This window comes from Bombus huntii, chromosome 6 (genome assembly GCF_024542735.1).
Source record: "Bombus huntii isolate Logan2020A chromosome 6, iyBomHunt1.1, whole genome shotgun sequence".
Lineage (NCBI taxonomy): Eukaryota > Metazoa > Arthropoda > Insecta > Hymenoptera > Apidae > Bombus > Bombus huntii.
In genome coordinates, this window is record NC_066243.1 from 16,599,601 (window position 1) to 16,623,514 (window position 23,914).

Sequence of the window (23,914 nt, forward strand, 5' to 3'; positions counted from 1 at the left end):
GGAAAGAGAAGAGAGCGTGAAGAGCCGTTACCTTGCAGTGGGTGCAGTTGAAGATGACCGAATAGGGCTGTGCACAGTCGTATCGCGCGAGCACTTCCTCGAACTCACAATGCAATCTTGCGGCTAACACATCGGCGTGCAACAGCTTGTCCAGGGCATCGACGCACTTCTGGCCACCGTTTAGCACATTCTCGAGCGGACCACCCTTGCCAGGTGCCAGGGCGTTGACCACCGCGTGGTCGCAGCAGTGCCGCAGACGCAACCCGCTCATGAACCAATATCGATTCTCCCTCGGGGTTAAAAAACTTCGCGTACTGGTCCGGCCAAAATCATCCCGACAGATGTCCCTCTTATGTGACTCCTCGAGATAAAAAAGGCACTGTTCCGGATCCATCCGTACGCCCTCGGCTTTCTCTCGGTCGGTCCTTCCCTTTTTGTCACTCGCCACCTCACCGCCGTCCGTCCCGGACGACTTTATCGAACTCGAGTCGAACCGTTCCGATTCCGCCACTGCCGTCTCTGTCGTTGCCTCCTTCTTTCCACCGGTCGACCAATAACAATTCCTTCCGGTGACCCTGACCTTCTCGATCACCTCGACGAACTCGGCATCGTTTCCATTACCGCCGTTTCCCTTCGAGCTTGCCACACAGGCGACCGGACAATATTTCGGTACTTCCGGTGGACCGCAGCTACCCTGAAGATCGGCCGGCGCTGGGCCCGCCAGATCGCAGGCCGATAACCAAGGATTTATTTGGTTCATCTCCCAGCTATATTCGTTGTAAGGATGTGTCGATTCGGATTCGAAAACGGCTTCGCCGCGATCTCGATACGACGATTCTTCCACCTCTCGTTGCTCGCGACCTTGGTCTTCCTGCTGTTGTAGTAGTTGTTGTTGTTGTTGTTGTTGTTCTTCGTGACGGCGACGGTGATGTCCGTTACTGGCGTACTCGGCGTCCCGGACCAATTGCTCTCGCACACCGTGCTCTTCCTCCAGTTGCCGATAACGTTGCTTCTGTTGTTGTTGTTGTTGTTGTTGTTGTTGTTGTTGTTGTTGTTGCTGCTGCTGCTGCTGCTGCTGCTGATGTTGCTGATGTTGTTGACGCTGCTGATGTTGTTGACGTTGATGAGCGACGCTCGACGACAACAACAAGGAGGAAATTTGCGTGACATTGTGCCGCGGAAGGTTTTCGACTGGGCCGAGGGATGGATTACGGGTAAAACCGGAGATGAACTGTCCGGAGAGATTCGTCGAACACACCAGCGGCCAAGCCAATAAATACAAGATGAACAGCAATCCGTACTTTCGGCCGCGCCAGTTGTTGGATACCTTCGTCGTCGTTGGTCCGTTCTTCGAGAGTTTCGTTTCGTTCTCGCTGCTTCCGTTGGGGATGATCGGCTTCTGGAACCGGGCAGTGTAGTGGCTCTCGCGTCTCCCGCTGTTTCCGTTCGCGACGCAAACCTTTCCGCGCGTATCGCGTCCCGAATCGGCATTCCGCTTACGACGGCTTCGAAATTTACGAAAACGTTCTCCGTCGTCACAAATACCATCGTCCACCACTTTTCTCACTTGGAGTTTGTCCCCGTGGTTGCCAACGTCTCGACAAAATTTCGTCCCTTCTCGATACTCTTCCTGTCCAACACGAACGTTCCCGATCTCGCGGGACGACGCGACGACACGCGACGACTCCCCGATATCACGGCAGCTTCCGATATCATCGTCCTCGTCATTGTAGGCAGTGTAAGGAAATACATCGACCGAAGGAACGTTCGTAACATTCGCGATACGAATTCCAGAGAAATTGACGGATTCCTCGGTGATCGCGCGATCCCGATCGTCATCTTTCTTCCATCTCGTTCTCGGTTTCCTGCTTCCGGTATAACAAGACCGTGACCTCGATGCTTGGCACGTCGATAAAATAAGGTCATTGACGTAACACACGTAGTCGATGACATCGTTGTCGTCGTCATCGTCTTCGTCGTCTTCGTCTTCTTCGTCTTCATCTTCGTCCTCTTCGTCTTCGTCTTCGTCGTCGTCGTCGTTGTCGTCGGTGTCGTCGTTGTCGTCGTCATCGTCGTCGTCGTCGTCGTCGTCGTCGTCGTCGTCGTCGTCGTCGTTGTCGTTGTCGTCGTCATCTTTGTTTTCGACGGTGTCGGCGTTGTTGTCGTCGTTGTCGTCGTCGTCGTTGTCGTCGTCGTCGTCGTCGTCATTGTCGTCATAACCGTTGTCGGCATCGTCATCGACGTTTCTCTTTTCCTCGCTTTCGAACTCGAACCGATCGTTCCCTCGCTGTACGCGACAATCACCGCTTTTTTTCTGCAAAATATTGGTGAGCGTGCGAATGCGCGGGCGCACTTCGCTGCGGTAAACCGAGTCGTAAGAGACACGAAAGGCAGTGGCGTTTCTGGTTTCGGATCCGTTTCCTTGCTCGATCGAGCAGCAACGTCGAACCGACGACAAGAATCGACGATGATGGACATCGTACGCGATAACTGCGGTGAATTGTCGTTGCCGTTGGAGAATCTCGGAACCACGAACGAACGGGGCCGAGAGTCGGAAACGAAAGAAAGAGATTCCCGCGGTGGTAGATCGGCGCGGAAGAAAATGAAGAGGCAAGCCCGAGGACGAGTAGCAGCGGTCGTTGCCGTTGTTCCAATCGTACGACGTGGATGGTGGTCCCGTGAATTCGGGCGGATCGAGCCGCATGGACACAAGCTCGGGAACGTTGTTAACGTCCCCGGTCCGTCCCGACGACGATCGTCCCCGTCGACGGCCCACGCCACTGACTCGTGACGCGGTCCAATATCCTTCGGTTTGTCCACGTTGCCTTTCCGTTCTCGACGATATCCGTTTCGATGATATCGACACCGACGATATATCGTGATATCGAATTTGTTTCGCTGATGATCCCTGTTGCGATCGCGTACGTTCCCGTCGTCTGACTGCACAAGGCCCCGCATCGCTGCCACCAAAGATCGGGGCTCTTGTTAGCACGCCGCGTATGCTGCTCGATTCTGCCGTTTCTCGTCGTCGTTGTCGTCGTCCTCCTCCTCCTCGCTTCTGTGCTCGTTGTTCGCTGGACGGACGACGACGAGTCGTCGGTAACGCCGAGGCGACTCGCGCTATCTCGTTCCTCGATTCTCCGCGGGTCGACGACGACGCGATCGACGGCCTCCGTGCTGGCGTCGCCGCGGCGATTCTCGTCGGTAAATCGTCGAGACTCGGATCTTCTCGGTTGCAGCGGCAACGAACACCGACTGTCTCGGGGAATCGAAGAGCAAATCGAAGAGCAGGCCGTGATTGCCGATCGAAGCAAGGCGAATCTTTCGTCGTAACTAAGTTGCCGGTGTCTATCGTATAACCGATACACGGAGGATCGAATTTGCGCGTAAAGAGGGACAGTAGGTTGTTCGACGAGTCGCTTTCCTCCCCGCGGATGATCGAGACGATCTTCTTTTTCAGACGACTCGTAAATGATGTCAGCCCCGCTCGTAGATATCCCGGAGCCGATAGCCGGATGACAGCTGTCCGAGCGGCCCGGGGCGGCGGGGCCCTTAGAAGTCCCCCTGGAGCAGGCGGCCTCCTTCTCGACGATCCCGGCGATCTCGACGATGATCTCGACGGTGATCCGCGAAGCGAACGGCCAACTCGAACCGCGCCAACGCGACGATAACTTGCACGGTGGTGAAAACACCGGACGCCAACTCGCGCGGCAATGACAGTAGTGGTAATAACAATGGCGTGACCACGCGTTCCACGCACTCGGGATTCTCGTGCCACCGCCGCCTCCGCCGCCGCCGCCGCCGCCGCCGCTGCTGCTGCACCCGATGATCCACCGCTTTCGCCTCTTCTTTCTGCCGCGCCACCTGCACCACCGACTCCTCGTGTCGTACAATCCCGCTGCTGCTCTCTTCTTCGCTCTCGATCTCGCTCTCGATCTCGCTCTCGATCTCGCTCTCGCTCTCGTTTTCGCTCGAACGCTCCTGTAACTGTTGTTGCTGTTGTCGCTGTTGTTGCCGCTGTTCCTGTCGCCGCCGCCGCTGTTCCCGATCTCGCTCCCGTTCCACCTGCCACTCGCGAATCTGCTGCTGATCTCGATCTCGATCCCGATCCCGATCCCGATCCCGTTCCCGTTCCCGCTCGCTCTTTCTCGCAATCTGATTCTCTTGCCAGATGGTAGCCGCCACTTCCGATGCCGTTGCGGCACTGCAACCACGCCGGTAACGGCAGCTCTCGACCAGATTGACCAGCGAGACAGTGACGATCGTAAACGCGATGACAACCGTCGTCGTCGTTGTTGTTCTTGTTGTTGTTGTTGTTGTTGTGGTAGTAGTTGTTGCTGCTGTTGTTGCGCCGACAACGGCGACGGTGACGACGACGGCGACGGCGACGACGACGGCAGTGGCGACGGCAGTGACGACGGCAGTGGCGACGACGACGCCGGCGATACTGCCCGTTTCGAGGACGACGGAGACCTGCGATCTCTCGACCGGCGAAAGCACCTGGACACCGTAGTCCCCCTTCCGAGGCTCACCAGCTCCCGATACGGGGCACCGAGGTTCATGCTGCATCCTAAACGCCCGGCTATTCTCCCTTTTCTGTCTGCCCCCCTTCGGTTATCGCGGATGATCACGCTTGCCGATTACACGGCAACGCGTCCCACCGCGTTAACGACAACTTCAACGGCCACCACGTTGACAGCCTACACGGCACCGACGTCGTTTTCTTTGTTCGTTGCCATTGCGTCGGCTTCATGGACACACCCCAAGCAGGTTCGCCAGTAGCCTGCCGAGTATCCACCTTCCGCGCGAGTACTCTTACCTAACCTTTCCTCCTTGACCTCGTTGTGCTTTTCTCTCCCTCTCTCTCTCTCTCTCTTTCTCTCTCTCTCTCTCTCTCTCTCTCTCTCTCTCCGTCTCTCCTCAACCCTATCAGGCTGTCTTGCTCTTCCTTGCTCGCTCGCTCTCCCGATACAGTCAACGTATACCTGGTTTCTTACCCGACAACACCACCGTACGAGTTCTTATCTGCTTCCTCTTATCCTTTGTAACTTTTTCCAACGCGGGTCCGGACAGACACCTTCTTCTCCCTTCCTTCGCTTCTCGTTCGTATACAATACAGACAGGATTGCTTCCTCGGTGGCAAAGTGAGGTTAGGGGACTACCCTTGACAAATATGGTAGCGCGCACCAGGATCCGCGCGTGAGAGCTCGCGCGCGCGCGCGCGGAGGGGCGCGCGCACGGCCCTCTACACCGTGACGATGGAAATTCCAAACGATAGACGACGATAAGATCGTGGAATATTTCCTTCTTCCAAGGAATTCACCGATTCCTTTCTTCTTTCCTTTCCGTGCGTATTCCTCGTCGACTTCCTAGCACGAACGTTCGCTTCGTTCGATCGTTTCGTCGTTTCGCCGCGCGTCCTCGGGCAACCACTTTCTTACAAACTCGACGATTCCACTCGAGCCGTTTCGATACGCGAGACACTTGGACGAGGCACAAAACGGACGGATCGCGCGTCCGATCGGTTCACACGGGCTTTCGAAACGCTTCTCTTGCTCGCTGTACGAACATCGGATCGTAGCTCGAACACAGACGACGACTCGTTTCGGCTAAAATTTCAGCGAGCTTGTCGCCAAGCTCCTCGTGGCACCGTACTCCGTCTCGACCGTGGCGCACCTTTAAAATCGCGTCGTGTCACGTCGACACGTTTGGTCGAATCCGGCGAAGGAAGACTGGCACGCGCCTGCTTCTATTCGGCACACGATTCGGCACAGATTTACAGACGGGTTATCGATACGCGCGCGACTCCTTCGCTCAACTTCTCTTATCGACGCATCGTATACAGGTTCGAAGGAAGTTTTATGCCACGACCAGCGCGACCGACGAACCTCTCCTTTTTTTCTTCCTCTCGCGCGTTTCTTTCGTTTTCCTTTTCGTTTCTCAGAACTAGGAAACGTTGGAGGCCGTGGGTACTGGCGTGGAAAGAGGCGAAACGGGGCCAAGTATACCGTGTTCCAGCGAAACCGACGAATCCACTTTTCGCGGTTTCGGGCGAGCAACCTTTATCGACAGGATGGTGGCGCGACCGATAACGATCGTGACTCGTCCAACCTTCTTTCTTCTTTCTTTCTTTCCTTCCTTCCGTTTCTCTACCTCTCCTCCCCCTCCCTTCTTCTTTCTTCTCCTTCGTCACCTGCGATTTCCTCTGTTCACCCTCGTACGCGAACGTTCCACAGGCAGGATCCCGCGTTTATCGTCGCGTAAATGAGAAATCCTGCAACGCGGACGGCGCTCGAACCACGCACGCAGGTACGCACGCACATACACACTTTTTGGGGTCGTGCGCGTGACGCGGAAACACCGACCCCGTAGCCGCGCACCAGCAACTGCGCGCGGGTCGTATGACGAACGTGCGGAGAGTCCCTCTTCGAGAGACGACGGAAACTTCGGTGCACCTTCGCTCTCTCGCTGCTCTGTCTTTCCAATTCGCACGCGCACACGCACACATACGTCGAAATTTCTCCTTCCGTTTATCCCCTCTCTCTATCCGCTACCGGTCATCCCCTCCTTCTACCCCATACTTTTTCCATCCCCTTCGTGCTTTCGTTCGCACGCGATTTTCCTCTTTTCACCGCCCTACCTTGCACCACCCGCTCCCTATTTAACTCGCTCCTTCTCCTTCTTTCCCCTGTTAGCCTCCCTTTCCAACCGACCCACCCCCGTCTATTTCGGTCTCCGTCTCTCTCCCCTCTATACACGTATTCCTACCAGTTGTAATCTCGGGTGGATCTCTTGCGCGCGCCTCTATCTCGGCTCCTTTCACCCCTATCCTCCTTTCCTATATATTCCTCTGGGAATATCAGCTACGTTGCCTCTCGCTCGCTGTCCACGTCCACGGCTATTACTCGCGAAAGAAAATTAACCACGGGATGGTACGTCGTCGAAAAACCATCGATAACGGTACCCTGCGAATAAACATCGATCGCTTAAACACCATCACCGTTTACCGAACCAGATCGGCATCGGTTGATCTGCACGCCGTGCGTTCTGCATACTGTTTACGGAATAGAAAAGTGTCCCGTGATCCGCCATCTTTCTTTTTATCGCTCTCGTCCAGGAGAGCTCCAACCATTTCCACCCTGATGCCTGTTTCCCTACGCCTCGATTCTACCCTTCGCTCTGTTCCCCTACCTCGGCCACCCAACACGGTGCCCTTGCCTTGCCTTGCCTTGCCATCAGCTTCGCGTTTGTCCGTCTCTCTCTTTCGTACCCCTTCCTCTACTCTCGCTATTCCCCTAACTCGCTTTTCGGCTCCTCCAGCTTCCTCCCTCCCCGTTACGCAGTTTTCACGATCCCCTACCGCCGATTTTCCACCTCTTCACCCCTTTATCCCGTATTTTTCCGTCTCTCGACTAAAAACAACGGTACACACGTTGCCGGTTGCCTTCTGTCCCACGCAGTGCGTCGCTTCTATCGTTTCTACTACCAACGTCTATCGTTACCGTCTCCGACTTCTATTTCTCTTCTTTCCCCCGTCCTTCTTTCTCTCTCTCTCTCTCTCTCTCTCTCTCTCTCTCTCTCTCTCTCTTTCTCTCACTCTCACTCGGAACTTTAACTCGATCTCTCGGCCTTCGAACAATTTCCACCGAGATGCTCCTTCATTTTCAGAGAAAGCAACAATTACCTTTCCTCGTCACCGTTCGCCTATTTCCGCTCCATATTTTTCTCTCTTTTTCCGTAATTACCGTCTCGTTCGGCATTTCCGAGCTCCTTTCCTTCCTTCTTCCACGTTCGATAGATTCCTGTAATCGTACGCGTTCGCGCTATATCCGAAATTCCGCCGTTCCCGGACAACGGAGATACCGTGGTCGGGACCGACGCGTGGTCGAGCGTCTGAAAAAAGCGTCGGATTAAGATATCCTCGGATTCGATGTCGCGCCTCCTTTATTCGTTGACCTACTGTCGTAACAGATCCGATAGAAACGTAATTCTAATTGCTTGGGATCGTGTTCGCGAAAGACGTTCGTATCTCCTGTCTCCCACCTTCCCCCTCCGCCGCTTGCCCTGCTCGTACGATGCTCAATCGCTTCGTTCGTTGAACGTAAGGGATCGTCCGTTTTCGAGGACTGATCGTATCTCGATAAATGGCTGCGTTTCCAAGATGCGACGCAATCGTGCGTTCGTTTAAACGACGATCGTCCGATACTTATCTTTGTCGGAGAGAGTAACATCGATATTTACGGAATTGAGAAGATCGTCAACGTCTAAGGACGTATCGCCGTAGATGCAACCGTGATGTTCGAAATATATCTGTGGACGATGCAGCATTGAAGGCGCAAAGCGCATGTACCGCGTTAGCATCCAGAGCGACCACGTTTTCTTGCGCACGGATATACGCATACACGAGAAGGCGTATCCTACCAAGGACGTTTCGCAGCAGATCCTTCTCTCTCCCTCGCCCTTCTCCGCTGTCCCTCTCTCTCTCTCTCTCTCTCTCGTACTTATTCGCTCTCCCTGTTTGAAAGTTAGGTCGGCAGTATTACCGCGCATGACCACGGACGAAGGGAAATATTCGCGAATCGATAATTCGCGAGCAGCTGCAGCAACAGCAACGGGTTAGTCACGCGAACGACTAGCCCGTTCGATTATTACTGGAGCAATTCGCGTTGTGGTGGTAATCTCTAAATTATACATTGTTGTATATCCTTCGCGATATAGCACGGTCGTAGGTTAAGTCAACCGTCAAAGTCTATACGATCGAGACATCGGTACGAACGAACGAAATTTCAGAAAGTTGGAGAGATAAGAGTCGGACTACTTAGTCAGAGTCTCACGAGTGTACCAACTCACCTATGGTTTGCCATCGGTATTTTACGCTTTAATTTAGAATCATACCGGCTACGGTAGAGAATTTATCGGTCTCGTAGAATTTGCACGTGTATCGTGTCACATTGTCGTACGTCAAGAGCATTCTCAATCTTAAGATGATTTTCGTTCAAGTATATCCTAAAATTTGTACGTCGTTTCCTGCGCGCATGAAAATTTTTACTTGTCCTTCGTGTCCTGACGATAGCGGAAAGATAGCGATAGCGATAGAAAATCCTTGCAAATGTTTACGATAGCCAGATAGCCATCGGAAATAAAAACTTCAAAAACGTGATCACGCAACGCTGATAAATACCTCGCGGAATAGACTCCGGCATTTTAGTGCTCATGAAAACGTGCGGTTATCTATATTCTTTCGAGCTAACTTCGATCGCAATGACATCTGATCATTGGCAAGGAATATGTATGTACACGCTTAAATATACACGCGGTACGATCATCATTGATCTCGTATCTTGATCCGCTCGTATCATGTGCACTAATTATCGCAATATCATTTCCTTTGTCTAATATCGTGAGTTGAATTTTAAAAAGTATATTCTTTGAATATTCAGATTTGTATCTTCAATTCTTTTTCCACCACTTTCCTTCCTCCGACAACACTTAGCATGTCGATCCGGTGTCAGTTACGGACATTAAACGCTATTAACAGATAGAACGTATAAAAACACGACGCAGGTAAACGTAAGGTCAAGTTGTTAGAATTCGTAGTCTTTATCTTCTTCGATCCTCGCGCAACGGCAAAATTCTATTTTTATAAATCGCCTCGAGAACGAAGATTTATCGATTGCGATAAGATAGAACACTCGGCAAAAATTACTTGTTCCATAATAATTTTGTATCCGTACTAAATCATTAATTTTCATTCATCGCGTTAAACATTATGTAACAGCTATAATATCTTCCTTGAATATGCGAATGCGATTACAGCGATGAATCGTCGACAAATTGCGTCGCGTTACAAACGTTATCTAACAATACATACAGATTTTTGTAACACGTTCTGAATGATATACCAATGGTTGCGATACGAGGAAATTGATAGAAACGTTCGATTACTTAATTTTCGGTCGCTAATGTGACACATCCATATCGTCGAGAAACTGTTTTGAAATAACTAGGAAAAAAAAAAAAAAAAATTACAATTACGTGTGTACGTGTCGGAATCTGACTGGTTATTAGCATCGGACGTGCTCGATTTTGTGATCACCGCATATGAAAAAGCAGCAAGAGGTAGAAAAAGGGATGTCGAAAGGTATGGGTAACAGAAGAGGAAAGATCAAGAGGATGAATAAGAAAGATTCAGAGGTGGAGGAAGAAATCGGGGTTGCTGCGATAGCGAAGGTGGAGAGGATGAAGCTATTCGGAAGGTTGAAGAGGCCGAAGCTACGAAGAACAGAGCACGATCTTTCCTCGTCATCGTGACCGTCTCTGGCCGATTTTCTAACAAGGAGGCCAATTCAAATGGCATTGTGTCGTCACGCGCGGCCACTCGCTCTTTCTCAACAGAACGCTGTTAGAACCTCTTCCCCCTGTACAACCGCAAAACTTTCCTACATTATCACCTCTCTGTACCTACCTTCTTCTTCTCCTCCTACTCCTCCACCACCATCCTCTTTCCTATTCTAGTCATTTTAGTCTCCCACCTCTTCTTTATTCTCTTGTATCAAAACAATCTTCCATGAAATTATACACACTTTGTTTCCTTTTTTCGCGAAATGCAATTTCCTACTCTTTTCCTTATTTTATGTCGGACCTAAAATTTATCGGACAACAGTAACATGTTTCTATACGAACAATTAACACAATGAACCAGTATGTATTTTGAATGTACTATGAAACACGATTCCTCCCTCTATTTATTTAAATAAATTACTTTATCTCGATAGCGATAGAAAAACTACATACAGTAGAACACAAAATATAAATATCTTTTTATTTTTATCCGAATAATACATCTAGCGTTAAACAATAAGACGATAGCAAGCCCAATCTTTCGATTTAGACATCATAATGATCAAGTAAAAATTCATTCTTTGATATTGTAAAATATACATATATATATACATACATACATACATACATACACACACACATGCATACATACATACATACATACATGCAACAAACAAACATACATACATACATACATACATACATACATACATACATACATACATACATACGAGCGCGCGCACGGATAATAAGTTCACACATACCGGCTATTTACACAATTTTATACAACTTTCCTTTCTCCCGAAAGACTTTATTTAAACACCAATCGAATCACAGTAATCATTTCCTAATTTCCGTAATTCCGTAATCGTATTTTCTTTAGATAATATGCTTTTCTAATATCGGTACGCAGTTTAATTTCAGATAATTTTATCACGTTATTAGGAAATGGCTGAAAGCTCCCCTTTCTATCTGTCTATATATATATATATATATATATATATATATATAAAAAAGTTTACAGAACCTATACAGAAAACGTCATGTCAAAAACATTCAATTACATTTTATTACGTCATTTTAGAAAAAGATATTACAGATGTACCATTACTCTCTATCAAAGGTGTTTAACAAAATTCAATTTGATTAACATAGCAACTAACGTCCCAAATATTTCCTATTAGAATTTTATATCTTATATGTTCTGCGCATTGAAGAAAATTCTATTTTTGGTCTCTTAACCTATATATGTATATATATATATATATATGTATGTATGTATATACAATAACAAATAATATTTACAAACTCATGTTGCGCATCATATCATTAAAAAATATTTTTTCTCTCATTATATGTATATATGTATATCGCCAATAATCATCATTTAATGTTTATAAAATAACTAAAAGTATATCTATTCGTCTATCAAAGAAAATTATGTATATATCATGGTAACTGATAAAGAAAATGATAAATGTAGATATATTAATCGATAGCTGAGTGCAAAGATAAAATATCTAGGCCATAATTGTAAATATAAAACTGTAAATAAACATTAGTAATTTTAACGATGTTGATCAAAACTTTGAATAAAATAAGTGAATATTTCAAGTGGACTGATTATAATAATTTTGGGTAAACTGTTTCTATACGAATATTTTTTAAACGACTAACAGATATATCTGAAAGATTAAATTACATAGACATATGCCTAAAAAAATAATTTGCAGTCTTAACGCTATTAAACTATTTTCATATATTTAAAATGAGTTTTAGTTAAAACAAGTTAATAGGGTAACAATTATTCTTACTATTAAAACAATGGCAGATCGTTTTGAAGAAGAAATTTTCTCTTACCTTGATATAAAATACACGATGTAGAAAAAATGGTTGATGAACGGTGAGAATGTTAGACAAATGAAATAAGTTTACAGAACATGCACGTTAATGCAAACCATTTAGTTGACCGAGTTACAAGTGGAGATAATTTTAGTTCTTTTAAATAAAAGGTAAAGTTCTTGAAGCATTCAAAATTTTCCATTTTTTCATAGTTACGATTATTTTAGTGATCTATATCAAATTTTGTAACACCTTAAAAGAACATACCAATTTTATCCAAGACATAGACATGTGATAAAAGAATAGATGCAATCGAACTTTATACGTGAATATCGGTCTCTTCATAATCAGTGTCAGTAATATTTGTAGCTTCATTTTCAATTGGTACAACAGATCCAATTTCACAAATTTGTGAATTCGCTACGGGTCGTCTATTGCGATTTATTATTTGAGCAACAGGGGCTGGCAACCCTTCAGCATCAGTATATAAATTCACCGTGTGTGGTTTAGTACTGCTCACAGAACACTCTAAGTCCGGCAACTCACCTAATTAAATGATTAAAGTTGCTATTTTCTTTTTTTCACTACTTTGTTTATTAACCCTCACAGTGCTAGGGAACACTATAACCATATAACAAACTATGTAGGTACTAATGAATAACGAATCATGTTAAGCTGCAATGGGAGGATTAATAAAAACCACATTTAAATGATGTATAAAAATAATTCTTACCATTGATGCTATGAATGTCAAACGCTCTGAAAACCGTTCCACTAGATGGTTCTCCAGCACTTATACTAGATTCATCATCTGGAGTATCAAACAATTCTTCAGAATCAGAACTACTGCTTGAATGGATCATATCGCGCTGCCTTGTTTCCGGCCTTCTAGCACGACTAAAAGGATTCTCCCTCTGTCGTGAAAATGTTCCACCTTGAGTTCCTAATAAAATATTTCCAATTTAGTAGAATATAACTTATCATACGATACAAGTAATTCTGTAATTGAATTTTTTAATATGGAAAAATAAAGATTTTTTTCATACCTTGATGACCTTCACGAATCAAAGGTGTCGTGTCATCGGCATCCGAATCACTTTCGTCAGTAACAACTTGCTCATCCGCCGCAAAAACTTTTCGTTTACAAACAGGACAAACCCTACGATTTTTTGTCAGCCAAGGGTCAATACATTTTGTATGATAAGCTGGAAATAAATGATACGTTATTATTCAAGATACAAATAATATTAACTATAAAACATTTCATGTACTAAACAATGTGTTTAACTGCACTAAACACATACTAACCATGTGCACAAGGCAAAACTCTTAATTTTTCACCTTCTGCGTAATCATCTAAACAGATGGCACATGTTTCATATGGATCGCCTTTCGTATATTTATGCGTAGGAATCTTTTTCAAACTTGAATTAGGTAACCTATGCCTTCGTTGCCTTCTTCTATCTTTAATACATCTAACAATCTGTAATTTACAAAAAATTGTTTTAAATATAGTTATTTGCTGAAAACACTTACCACAATAATTTAGACATTGTTTAATATATGATATGCTTAGGATATGCTCACCATAAAGATAACCATGACTAGAAAACATATCCCAACAACAATAGCAAAAGGTAAGAGCAAGTGTGTTATATTAAATGGAGTATCATCATTAATTAGTACAAAATACAATTCATCGTATAAATAATTTTCCTTAATAATCAATCCTGTGATCTCGCTAACAAATACAGATGGTATTAATATTCCTACAGGATCTCTAGCTTGCATTGGTTCTGTAACAAAGTATATATTTATGATTTCCCCCTCTCAATACTGGAATATTATTATACAAATATTCCCAATGATGATTATTATATATGTATATTTTTTATAATGAAAATAATTACCTAATTTGTTGCTGTTCACATTATGTATAATTACAGCGTCATATCCTGCTTTCTGTGCCATTCGTATTTTTCTTTCAAAACTACAGTTATAGCGAGCAATTAAAATTACCCAATTACCATTATAATTAGTAATATTGGGAGGGCCCTGTATCTCATGACACGCTGTAGGTGGTTCTGCATACACAACCATCCCCTAACAAAAAGTTTCCCGTAAATCAAAGTATTTATTTCGTTTCTAATTTGTATTTGTTTATTATTTTATTTTTTTATAAACTATCAAAACTATTAACATAATGATATCCCATAGATAATATTTTATATTTTATACATATCTGTATAAATACTGCGATATTTTTTCCAATGTGTATAACATAACAGGAAAGATCATAGAAGCATCATATATGATTGTATGTTAAAATACCTTAATCCCTTCAGATGGTATTAAACCTCCAAATCTTGCAGGTATGTCTCTAAATTCTTCTTCAATTTGATGCCTTGCAGCTGCAGAAAATACTAAAATATCTGCTCTGCTGCACATCACACAAAAGACAAGAAATGTAAGCCACAACTGAAGTTGGTGGCTTAAGCAACACTGTTTCATCTTTTAAAGTATCAGAAGTGTGTATCCACTATCTTGTTAATTTTAATACTCTATCAAAAATTTGATTAAGGACTTCATTATATATTGTATTTAATCCCAAGATACTAATGTATCCATCGCAATGAACAAAATAACGCTAGCCTGCCAAAATGATTATAATAGTTTCAGACTGTTTATTTACATTGTTGTTTACTTTTTATTTATGTATCTTACATATCATCATAAAATTGCAATTAATAAATTATACAATTTTATAATTTTTACAGTGAAGCTTGTGAACTTGTATTCAAATATTTCGATTAAAAACAACATTAGTTTTCAATGTGAATCTTTTTTCCCAATACATATTTCTTAGCGATAAGTCACATATTTTATAGTAATGAAGACCTTTTATCTTTAAAAGGATTGATTATTAGTAGATTTACTAGTAGATATGCTAAATATTGTTATATCATTAAGTAATAATTAGCTTTCCGTGCAATAACAAAGAAGTTAATTCGCATTTCGTGGAGTAATTTCCATTTATTTTACGTAATTAATGAGCGAAATTAAGGAATCAGACACATACAAAGTACCTAATATCGTGTGAATTATAACGTTCCCTTCTAACAATATATGTATGTTGTAAACGATTAATTATTGATTAATTACTAAATAAACGACCCGTAAGCAGAAAATATAAATGTTATTCTTTTGCTGGTATGAGAAAAAAGATTGTGCATTTAATGTGCGACGCACATCCGTAATTTCGATGTAATATATCGAGAAACGGTTAGCATGATCATAGGATATGATAATTGAATTTCTCCAAGTTATACTGGATACAGTAAAATACTAGATATAATAATTCATATGAATAAAAACAATATACACAAGTAAATAGATACGTGACAAACGGTGAGATACATATGTATGAAAATTTAACCCTATAATTTTTCTTGCTAGTAGAACGCTCAAATATAAATACATAGATAATTTCGATACATACTAGTATTCCTCTATTTTTTTCATCCAGGAAACTGCGTTATGTACGGCACGCAGGGAACGTTCAATCGGTTCGTAAAGTGCACGTACATGCAAACCATCCATTCACAGATGTAATATCGTAGATATTATGGGTATGCAATAAGATACATATCGTTTACACATTGCATTTCATTTGCACCTTCCTGAATCTTTCTTCCAAAAATTTGAGGTTATAAGGATATCGTAAAACGTCGTGAATATTGTTCACTGATAAAAACGTAAAATCTTTACGACGACATTAGGTCGACTGCGAAGTTGATTAATCTATTGAGTAAAATTTGTAAGCAAATGTCAAAGGCCCAGCTCTGTAAACGAATTGCTCATTCGTGCTTATTCATAATTACTTCAATAAAAGCGATTCGACCAGTCGCATGTACATAACACAAAAACCATCTATACAATTTCTCTATTTAAAAAAAGAAGAAACTGTACGTAACTTGATCACTGGAGTGGAGTCACGCGGATGTCATACAGATACATACATATACTTTTTCCTCTATTTTCTTGTGGAACTATCTGATAGAGCCATGACGAACATATTCATCGCTGTGTTTGCCTGTGTACACGTCCACGCGTTGCAAGCGCTAAATTTAAATTCAATTAAATGTCAGCTTATAACACATCGATTTTTATGTCATACGATTAACATTCTTTATAAAACTAACCTACAGATTAAACTTTACTTATTTAAACTTCCGATTCGTTATTTTCATATCCTAATCATTAAAGGAATGCTAATATTTATTTGAGATATTTTATTCTCTAATCTAATCTAAAGTATGTATGTAGTACTCAATTAAATTTGTTATTCTTATAATCAATTATAAAACTGATGTTAATATTTTTAATATTATTTTTATTTTAGTTCATTAAACAAATTAAACATATGACATGATTTTCGTAAAAAGTATATTTAAAGTATACATACTTACAATTAATATAATTAGTACAATTACAACTGTTTACATTAGATAAAACATCTATAACGCCAGTGTACTTAAATAATCACAGAAAAGACTGATTACTCAGTAAAATCAAACAAGGGAAGATACTTTTCTGTTTTCGGATGTAAAATTTATGTCTATGTATTTATAATCTCGTACTTTTCTATGTTACTTATATTTTATGTTAAGAAATTATTAGCACATGTGCACATCACAAGTATGAAGAACGATCATTTACAAAATATATGATTCAACAAGTGTAATACATAGCAAAACTGAAATTCGACTTTATCATTTATAAAGACAATTAAAAAAACATTATTTATATGTAATCTGGTTTTTTAATACTTAAGGAATAATTAATTGAATTTACATCATAGTATATAACATATTTTGCCTGAGTGACTTCGAAAAGACTATATTTTTACTATTTCAGCATAATTATCATCATTTATAAAAAAAGTGATTAACTATTACAATGGTAATATACTGAATATATTAGAAAGAAAGGTCATTATGGAAAATCAGAAATTTCGGCTTGTATCAAAGTGTTATTCCATTATAAATAAACATGTGTGTGTATATATATACACATATATACATACACATACACACATATAAGGTGAAGGCACTCATCAGCAAAATCGCTTATACTGAAACAAATTACAAATTTATACATTGCACCAAGTTCGTTATTTTCTATCAGATTTTAATAATGAAGTGAAACATTACTCTGATTTCATTAAAACTTTCCACGAGAAAATCTTTCATCCAAACGTTGTGCTTTATTAATGATAGCATTCTTCTGAGCTTGATCAAATCGATTAACTTGTAAGTCAATATCCCTGTCAAATGGTCTTCTAAGTACCTGCTCAGTTGATCTTGCCTTTTTCTCTTCTTTCTAAAATTTATATTTTATTTACTAAAGTTTCATTTATCGAGAGATCAAAATATCTGAAAACAAAGTATGTAATAAACGTATACCCGTTTTTTTTCCTGAAGCTGGTTTTGATGTATTTCTAAAAGTGACTTTTCACATTTCTTATTTTTCCGACATTCAGTTTCATTACTTTCATCAAATAACTCTCGAATTGATGTTTGAACATTGTACAGTTTTTCTTCTTCCTAAAATAATAAAATATTGACAACTTTACTGTATTGAAATAATTCTCTACTCTACTAAATATTATATCGTATTTACTCGTTGTTTCCGTTTCTCAGCTTTCTTTGCTGGAGTATCTGTCCAGCACGACCTATCAGACATATCTGGACCTGCTTTCATTCGAAATTTTCGTGCTGTTAATCCTAAATTATTGATCTGAGTCGGAGGTAACTCGATCATCCATTCTTCCCGTTGATTCACCATACTATAATCCTAAAATGTTATTCATTATATTGTCGTCTTTGAATATTGTAAATATCGAAATATGATTTATTTTACCTCGTCCTTTTGTTCACTTTTAATTAGCTGCGCTCTTTGTTCCAATTGTCTATGTACATAGTTACTCTCTAACGCTGGATGATTAACCGGCAATGGACCTATGCCGTCTTCGTCTTCAGATTCTGTTTGATCTACTTCATTATTATTAAACGACTCTATGGTATTTGGAAGAGTAGGGCCTATGGTTTTTGTATTTGTTTCATCATTACATTTCTGCTTTAATAAATGTGGTGGTAATGCTGGACCAAAGACAACATCCAAATCGTTTTGCATTATATTATCTCGATTAATACTATTTAGTGTGTCTTTTTCAATTCTTTCATTTATATTCTGTGCATCATATTTTGGTAAACAAGGTCCTATAAAATGTATATCTGTATTTGATTCCATACTAGTGGGGGAATTAGTTATTAACTGCGGCGGCAAAGCCGGTCCATATGTCGTAGATTTCTCAGCATACATATGAGATGAATGGACATCTGTTACTTTTACAGAGTCGTAATTATTAAGATGCAAGGAAGTTTGCTCAGTAAAATTCAAATTTTCTTCCTTACTATTTAAATCAACTGTATCTTTCCTTGATTCCGTCAGTATAGGCGACGTAGTACCTAATGAGGAATCTGAAATGGCACCAGAATTATTATTGCTGGAACCATACAACATATCATTCTTCCTTGCATTTACCTTTTGCGATCCTTCCATGGATTCGATTCGTATCACGTGCTTTTTCGGTGAATTATCATATTCATTGCTCAAATTTCTTTTTTTCGACTTCTTATTATGTTGTCGTGATAGTGAGTTCCTGTTTCTTATTTCCGAACTATCAGACATATTTTCATCCGTTTCCGACAGGATATCAAATTCAGATAAATTTAATTCCTCCTTATATCCTTGACTCTCCACTGAAAAATCTCTTTTCATTAGTGATTCATTACCGCTATGACCCTGCCCTATATTTTTGGGTGAGGAGTATGCTTCTAAGCGTTGCCCTTCATCTTCTTTTGCCTGCATCCTTTTATGTATATATCTTTCAGACTCTCCTCGAAACTTACCGTGATCTTCAGATCTTACTTTATATGATTGATAACTTTTATCACGACTTTTATCGCAAATATGATGCTTATATTTTTCGTTAGATTTACTTCTATGCTTGTCATTTTGAGATCTATCATTTTCATTTCTGCTACGACATCGTTCTTGAGATCTGTCGCTTCGATGTTCGTTTCGATCTCGATTTTTATGTCGTTTTGGGTCTTTTGTTTTATGCTTTGAGGATAACGAAGTACTTTTGGTATCCGAACTGACATCTCTTACACTTTTATAATCTTTATTATCTTCGCGTCTTGAGTTCCTTGACTCGACAGAATGTTTTGTGTATTTAGTAGAATATTTGAGGTCTTTATTATCAATGTTTAATTCTTTTGAAAATCTATGTTCTCTATTACAATCATGTTTAGATTTGTCTTTTTTGTCTTTGTATTCTATATCACTATAGCAAAATTCCTGTTCTGACTTTCCTGATTTTACATCTACTTGCACATTATCTTTACGGGTGGCTTCAAAACGAAATCGTCGTCCTTCATCACTGTCCTGACTCTCCGAGTCAGAATCCATCGTAGTCATAATTAGTTACTTGCTGAAAGTAGCAGAAATTTAATTTTTTACATGTACATAAAAGAAATACACATATATTTTTAATATAAACAGATAACGCCATATACATATATATGTAACAGAGATTAATTTTAATTCTTAACTCTTAATTATTCTAACTGGCTCATAAAAATATTTCATGACACGACTATACATTATGTGAACGATAATACCCAGGAAAAATAATTACAATTTAACTAGATGAGAACTTTATTTCAAATACATTCGTATGAAACATAGTACATATGACAGAATTAAAGTATGAGTAAAATAAATGTAATTACTACTCCATGCGCTTGGCTGTTTCCTTTGATTGTGCTTGGTTCTTCACACCTTCCACTATGCTTTTGACTTTACTTTGATTTGACTCTAGTTTTGAAAGGGATGTTATCTGTGAATTTGTTTGTAACATCTTCATTACTTTTGCTACACTGTACTGAACAGATTTCATAAATCCAGCAGTTATAATCCCTTTTAAACTTTGGGTAACACTGGATCTCCATACAATTTCTTTCAAGCATTCCTCTAATATTTCACCACAATCAGGATCATAAGCAATTGCTCGTAAACAATCTTCAGTATCCTTTGATCTAGGACCTTGAGACCATGCTCGGACAAGTTTAACTTGTGGTATTCTAGGTAACTGATTCAGATGATGTATTTTTGCTGTAGGACTTGCATCTTGATGACAGGTAACAGCCATTTTCTCAGACTTTGGAATATCAACATAATTTTCAAAATGTTGTAAAATTGGACTATATAATTGCTTGAAGTATGTCAGCTGAGGTAGAACAATGTTATTAACTTTTTCTTTATTCTCACCAAAAGTCATTCGAAAATCACCGTTGTAGGATAAACCAGCAATTTTTTTATAAAAGTCAACTTCCGTAAAATGCTGTGGAAGTAATAATAATGCTGCATGTACAGCTGAATGTAAATTTTGTACGAGAGCTGTAGGTAATTGAGAATATTCATTTGGTTCCACGAGTATTTTAACTGGCTTATGTAACCTTCCTGCTAAATATATATCGGTCCAATCTAACAGATCTTCTATTAGTGAAATTTCAGAAATTACACCATATTTGACAATATATCCTTCTGACATTTGAACTAATGTATTATAATATATTTTAGCACCCCATTTTTCTTGTACATTAGTAATTGCTTTATGTCCAAAAAATCTCAATGGTTGAGCGTAATGTTTAGGATTAAGTTTCAAATTTTCAGCATGCCATTGATTTACATTGCGAACAACAAATATAAGATCCACCATATTGTTAGACTGATTGTTTAATTGTTTGAATGCAGCAGATCCATATGCAAAGCAAAACTTTATGTTTCTTGGGAAATTTTTAAGTAATTCTTTCAATTGATGAACTCCTACTAACTTTTCCATTGTACAGAAATATTAACAGTACAATCAAGTTCTGTATAAAAGCACTCAATAGCTTTAATTCTGCATAATACTTCTTTATCCTTAAATATTAGACTAAAAATTGTAATGCAATCATTACAGATGTTTCCTCTTTTCTTTCTTCTATAAATTTAATTAGAGTACAGTTGATTTGTTTTGTGACTATCAAAATTATAAATGTAATTAAAGGAAAAAAAGAAGTGGCACTTGAAGTAAAATAAATATATTTCGGTCCCAAATCGTCTTACAGTTTCAACAAGAAAGATCGCAAATTTTTGGACATTTGTAATCAACTGCGCCCTTTATCAACCGAGATCCATTCCGTCTAACCTAAAATTTCGTCTCATGAATTGTTTAATTAATGTACATACTTACTTAAAGTTGAAGGAATATCCTATACCGAAGATTTACTACTATCCATTAACCTCAATAATATAATTAATTTAAAATAAACAAGAGTAAACAAACGACAAAATTATGCAATATAACATTTGTGCTGCGCATCGCATTCACAAAAACATGATTGCTTGAAGTACAATACTATCTGTTTTATATTGGCTAGTTTAGAAATCGCCAATTTCCGTTCTGTCTTTTCATTGGATTTAATCATTGGATACTTCTATGTACTATTTTGTTTGAACATTTTGATATATTTTCGCAGTTATTTTCACACATACACACATATATACCTGTATTAGTAATACAATTAACCATTTTAATAATTCTTAATTATTTCCTTTCAAAAATGTTCCAGTCTATTCGGTAGTATACATATATAGCTAGGTACTAGATGGTTTGTCAACTTTGTCACCCTAGTGTATTTTTTATGCAACTTCTGGTAGAGTACGAGAGCATGATTACTAATTCCAGATTTGCAATAGATTTATAATAATTTACAATTTATATCAAAACAATATATTTTCTAGTGTATTACGTGCATTATCTAGTTATATATGCACGTCTAAATTTGACAATGTTGAATATATAGTTAAACATAATAGCGAAGGAACACACGATCAAATTAGACGTTTTGATTACACGGTTGATATTACTTAAATAAAGGACATTATTTAAAAATATCTATTGGAATATCACAAGGAACTGCTTCGTTTTATTAAGAAATTGGGTATTGTAACAAAATCTGTACGTAGTATATTTCATGAAATATTGACTAACAATTCTATTTAACATATATATTATAGAGACAAATAGAAATAGATATTAAAAGCTATGGAGGTTGAGGAAAATAACGCAGCGGCTTCAACGGATACACCGATGGAAGTTGACGAGGATAATTCTGGAAAAACTAATATCACATCAACAAATCCTCCTAGTGCTATCAAAGTAATGGCATCTTCTGGAACTGTTGGCTCTGTTTCTATCAGTCTTCATCCTCTTGTCATAATGAATGTTAGCGAGCATTGGACTAGGCTTCGTGCTCAAGAAGGGACAGATCAACTAGGTATATATTTTGTATCATTTTTCGTTGTTCTTTCGTTAGTTCATATTTTTCATAATTTTAATATTTTAGTATATGGAGCACTAATTGGCAAGCAAAAAGGACGTAATATAGAAATTATGAATTCTTTTGAATTAATGTTTACATGTATTAAAGATGATGTTATAATTGATAGAGATTATTATAATACTAAGGAAGAACAATTTAAACAAGTGTTTAGTGAAATGGATTTTCTTGGGTGGTATACTACCGGTGATATGCCAAATGAAAGAGACATTACAGTACATAAACAACTTTGTGAAATTAACGAAAGCCCTGTGTTATTGAAACTTGATCCAAGACCAAAAAATACTGATGTATGTATTTGTTATTATTAGCTATATGTGTACGTGCATGTTATTTAATAAGTATTTAATATGTCTTGCAGCAACTCTCTGTATCCATGTATGAATCTGTGATTGATTTGGTAAATGGCGAAGCTACAATGTTGTTTGTTCCATTGACTTACACATTGGCAACAGAGGAAGCGGAAAGAATTGGAGTGGATCATGTAGCGAGAATGTGTAGCAATGATCAAGGAGAAAGTTCATTGGGTAATTTCAGGCCTATTTAGTTAATTTATAATTATGTAAGTAACTGAAAATAAAATAATATTTAAATCTGTGATTTGTTTGTTACAGTTGCAGAACATCTTACTGCACAACATAGTGCTATAAAAATGTTACATTCAAGGGTAAAACTAGTTCTGAAATATGTACAAGCTGTACAAAATGGAGAATTAAAGGGGAATCATGAAGTTTTAAGAGCAGCCTGTTCTTTGGGTCATAGATTACCAGTTTTAAATAATCCCAAATTCAAAGCTGACTTTTATAACGTAAGTATATGTTACAATGTCATTAGGAAAAAAATTTGCCAACATATTTAATATATTGTTTGTGTTTTTAGCAATGTAATGACTTTGGTCTTATGACATATCTTGGTATCATAACAAAAGGTTGCAACAATATTAATCAATTTGTTAATAAGTTTAATATTTTGTATGATAGACAAGGTGTAGGTCGTCGATTGAGGAGCCTTTTCTTGTGATAAGTGAATAGGATTCATTGTTTTTATACTTGTATCTTTTTTACTCCATAAATTATAATGAATATTCTTGAAATTCAGTACAGTAAATTTAATTGGTTTGTAAATTGATTGCTGTAGTAGATATTGTACCTCTTAAAAATAAACATAAAAGTGAAATAAATATTGCAATACTTGGTTTGAGTTCGCAAGGATAATCA

General features: G+C 39.8%; 6 protein-coding genes across 13 annotated transcripts in view; 1 reads left to right on the top strand and 5 right to left on the bottom strand.

Moving 5' to 3' along the window:
- LOC126866829 (uncharacterized) overlaps nucleotides 1–2,715 on the bottom strand; it is a 23,768-nt gene extending 21,053 nt beyond the window's left edge. The window contains exon 1 of the mRNA XM_050620785.1: nucleotides 32–2,715. Within this exon, the coding sequence (XP_050476742.1) occupies nucleotides 32–2,704 (2,673 nt within the window). The 5' untranslated portion in view covers nucleotides 2,705–2,715. The remainder of the gene's footprint in view (nucleotides 1–31) is intronic.
- LOC126866834 (uncharacterized) lies at nucleotides 2,700–8,148 on the bottom strand. Its single transcript, XM_050620796.1, has 2 exons — nucleotides 7,961–8,148; nucleotides 2,700–7,893 (listed from the first exon to the last, which is right to left on the bottom strand). The coding sequence occupies exon 2, from the start codon at nucleotides 4,560–4,562 to the stop codon at nucleotides 2,727–2,729; it is 1,836 nt and encodes a 611-aa protein (XP_050476753.1). The 5' UTR covers nucleotides 4,563–7,893; nucleotides 7,961–8,148; the 3' UTR covers nucleotides 2,700–2,726.
- Nucleotides 8,149–10,796: 2,648 nt separating this feature from the next.
- LOC126866835 (E3 ubiquitin-protein ligase RNF13-like) lies at nucleotides 10,797–16,278 on the bottom strand. 4 transcript variants are annotated; one of them, XM_050620799.1, is made up of 8 exons: nucleotides 15,829–16,278; nucleotides 14,515–14,744; nucleotides 14,094–14,286; nucleotides 13,771–13,979; nucleotides 13,492–13,666; nucleotides 13,230–13,388; nucleotides 12,917–13,126; nucleotides 10,797–12,729 (listed from the first exon to the last, which is right to left on the bottom strand). In XM_050620799.1, exons 2-8 carry the CDS (start codon nucleotides 14,692–14,694, stop codon nucleotides 12,503–12,505), a joined length of 1,353 nt encoding a protein of 450 aa, XP_050476756.1. In that variant the 5' UTR covers nucleotides 14,695–14,744; nucleotides 15,829–16,278; the 3' UTR covers nucleotides 10,797–12,502. The 4 variants fall into 4 exon arrangements, with proteins under 4 accessions (XP_050476756.1, XP_050476755.1, XP_050476754.1 ...); XM_050620798.1 differs by having other exon boundaries at nucleotides 15,683–15,831; XM_050620797.1 differs by having other exon boundaries at nucleotides 14,515–14,835; nucleotides 15,683–15,831.
- On the top strand, nucleotides 15,666–23,877 carry LOC126866837 (COP9 signalosome complex subunit 6). 3 transcript variants are annotated; one of them, XM_050620804.1, is made up of 6 exons: nucleotides 15,666–15,812; nucleotides 22,377–22,634; nucleotides 22,704–22,987; nucleotides 23,059–23,224; nucleotides 23,312–23,505; nucleotides 23,577–23,877. In XM_050620804.1, exons 2-6 carry the CDS (start codon nucleotides 22,403–22,405, stop codon nucleotides 23,715–23,717), a joined length of 1,017 nt encoding a protein of 338 aa, XP_050476761.1. In that variant the 5' UTR covers nucleotides 15,666–15,812; nucleotides 22,377–22,402; the 3' UTR covers nucleotides 23,718–23,877. The 3 variants fall into 3 exon arrangements, with proteins under 3 accessions (XP_050476761.1, XP_050476760.1, XP_050476759.1); XM_050620803.1 differs by lacking the exon at nucleotides 15,666–15,812 and adding an exon at nucleotides 21,880–22,315; XM_050620802.1 differs by lacking the exon at nucleotides 15,666–15,812 and adding an exon at nucleotides 21,880–22,298.
- Nucleotides 16,613–21,855, bottom strand: LOC126866833 (uncharacterized). 3 transcript variants are annotated; one of them, XM_050620793.1, is made up of 5 exons: nucleotides 21,548–21,855; nucleotides 18,106–19,741; nucleotides 17,866–18,039; nucleotides 17,649–17,789; nucleotides 16,613–17,565 (listed from the first exon to the last, which is right to left on the bottom strand). In XM_050620793.1, the coding sequence occupies exons 2-5, from the start codon at nucleotides 19,726–19,728 to the stop codon at nucleotides 17,407–17,409; spliced, it is 2,097 nt and encodes a 698-aa protein (XP_050476750.1). In that variant the 5' UTR covers nucleotides 19,729–19,741; nucleotides 21,548–21,855; the 3' UTR covers nucleotides 16,613–17,406. The 3 variants fall into 3 exon arrangements, with proteins under 3 accessions (XP_050476750.1, XP_050476751.1, XP_050476752.1); XM_050620794.1 differs by lacking the exon at nucleotides 21,548–21,855 and adding an exon at nucleotides 20,043–20,190; XM_050620795.1 differs by lacking the exon at nucleotides 21,548–21,855 and adding an exon at nucleotides 19,949–20,096.
- On the bottom strand, nucleotides 19,951–21,551 carry LOC126866836 (phosphatidate cytidylyltransferase, mitochondrial). Its single transcript, XM_050620801.1, has one exon. It carries the CDS (start codon nucleotides 21,152–21,154, stop codon nucleotides 20,042–20,044), a length of 1,113 nt encoding a protein of 370 aa, XP_050476758.1. The 5' UTR covers nucleotides 21,155–21,551; the 3' UTR covers nucleotides 19,951–20,041.
- Nucleotides 23,878–23,914: the final 37 nt, after the last annotated feature.

Coding starts and splice junctions, on each gene's coding strand:
- LOC126866834 (XM_050620796.1), bottom strand. CDS start 4,562: ATGAACCTCGGTGCCCCGTATCGGGAGCTGGTGAGCCTCGGAAGGGGG.
- LOC126866835 (XM_050620799.1), bottom strand. CDS start 14,694: ATGAAACAGTGTTGCTTAAGCCACCAACTTCAGTTGTGGCTTACATTT. Junction 13,389..13,491: donor AGTTTTGCCTTGTGCACATG/GTTAGTATGTGT, acceptor ATTTATTTCCAG/CTTATCATACAAAATGTATT. Junction 12,730..12,916: donor TGACATTCATAGCATCAATG/GTAAGAATTATT, acceptor TCATTTAATTAG/GTGAGTTGCCGGACTTAGAG.
- LOC126866833 (XM_050620793.1), bottom strand. CDS start 19,728: ATGACTACGATGGATTCTGACTCGGAGAGTCAGGACAGTGATGAAGGA. Junction 17,790..17,865: donor CTGAGAAACGGAAACAACGA/GTAAATACGATA, acceptor TTATTATTTTAG/GAAGAAGAAAAACTGTACAA. Junction 17,566..17,648: donor AGCTTCAGGAAAAAAAACGG/GTATACGTTTAT, acceptor TATAAATTTTAG/AAAGAAGAGAAAAAGGCAAG.
- LOC126866836 (XM_050620801.1), bottom strand. CDS start 21,154: ATGGAAAAGTTAGTAGGAGTTCATCAATTGAAAGAATTACTTAAAAAT.
- LOC126866837 (XM_050620804.1), top strand. CDS start 22,403: ATGGAGGTTGAGGAAAATAACGCAGCGGCTTCAACGGATACACCGATG. Junction 22,988..23,058: donor CAAGACCAAAAAATACTGAT/GTATGTATTTGT, acceptor TATGTCTTGCAG/CAACTCTCTGTATCCATGTA. Junction 23,506..23,576: donor TCAAAGCTGACTTTTATAAC/GTAAGTATATGT, acceptor TTGTGTTTTTAG/CAATGTAATGACTTTGGTCT.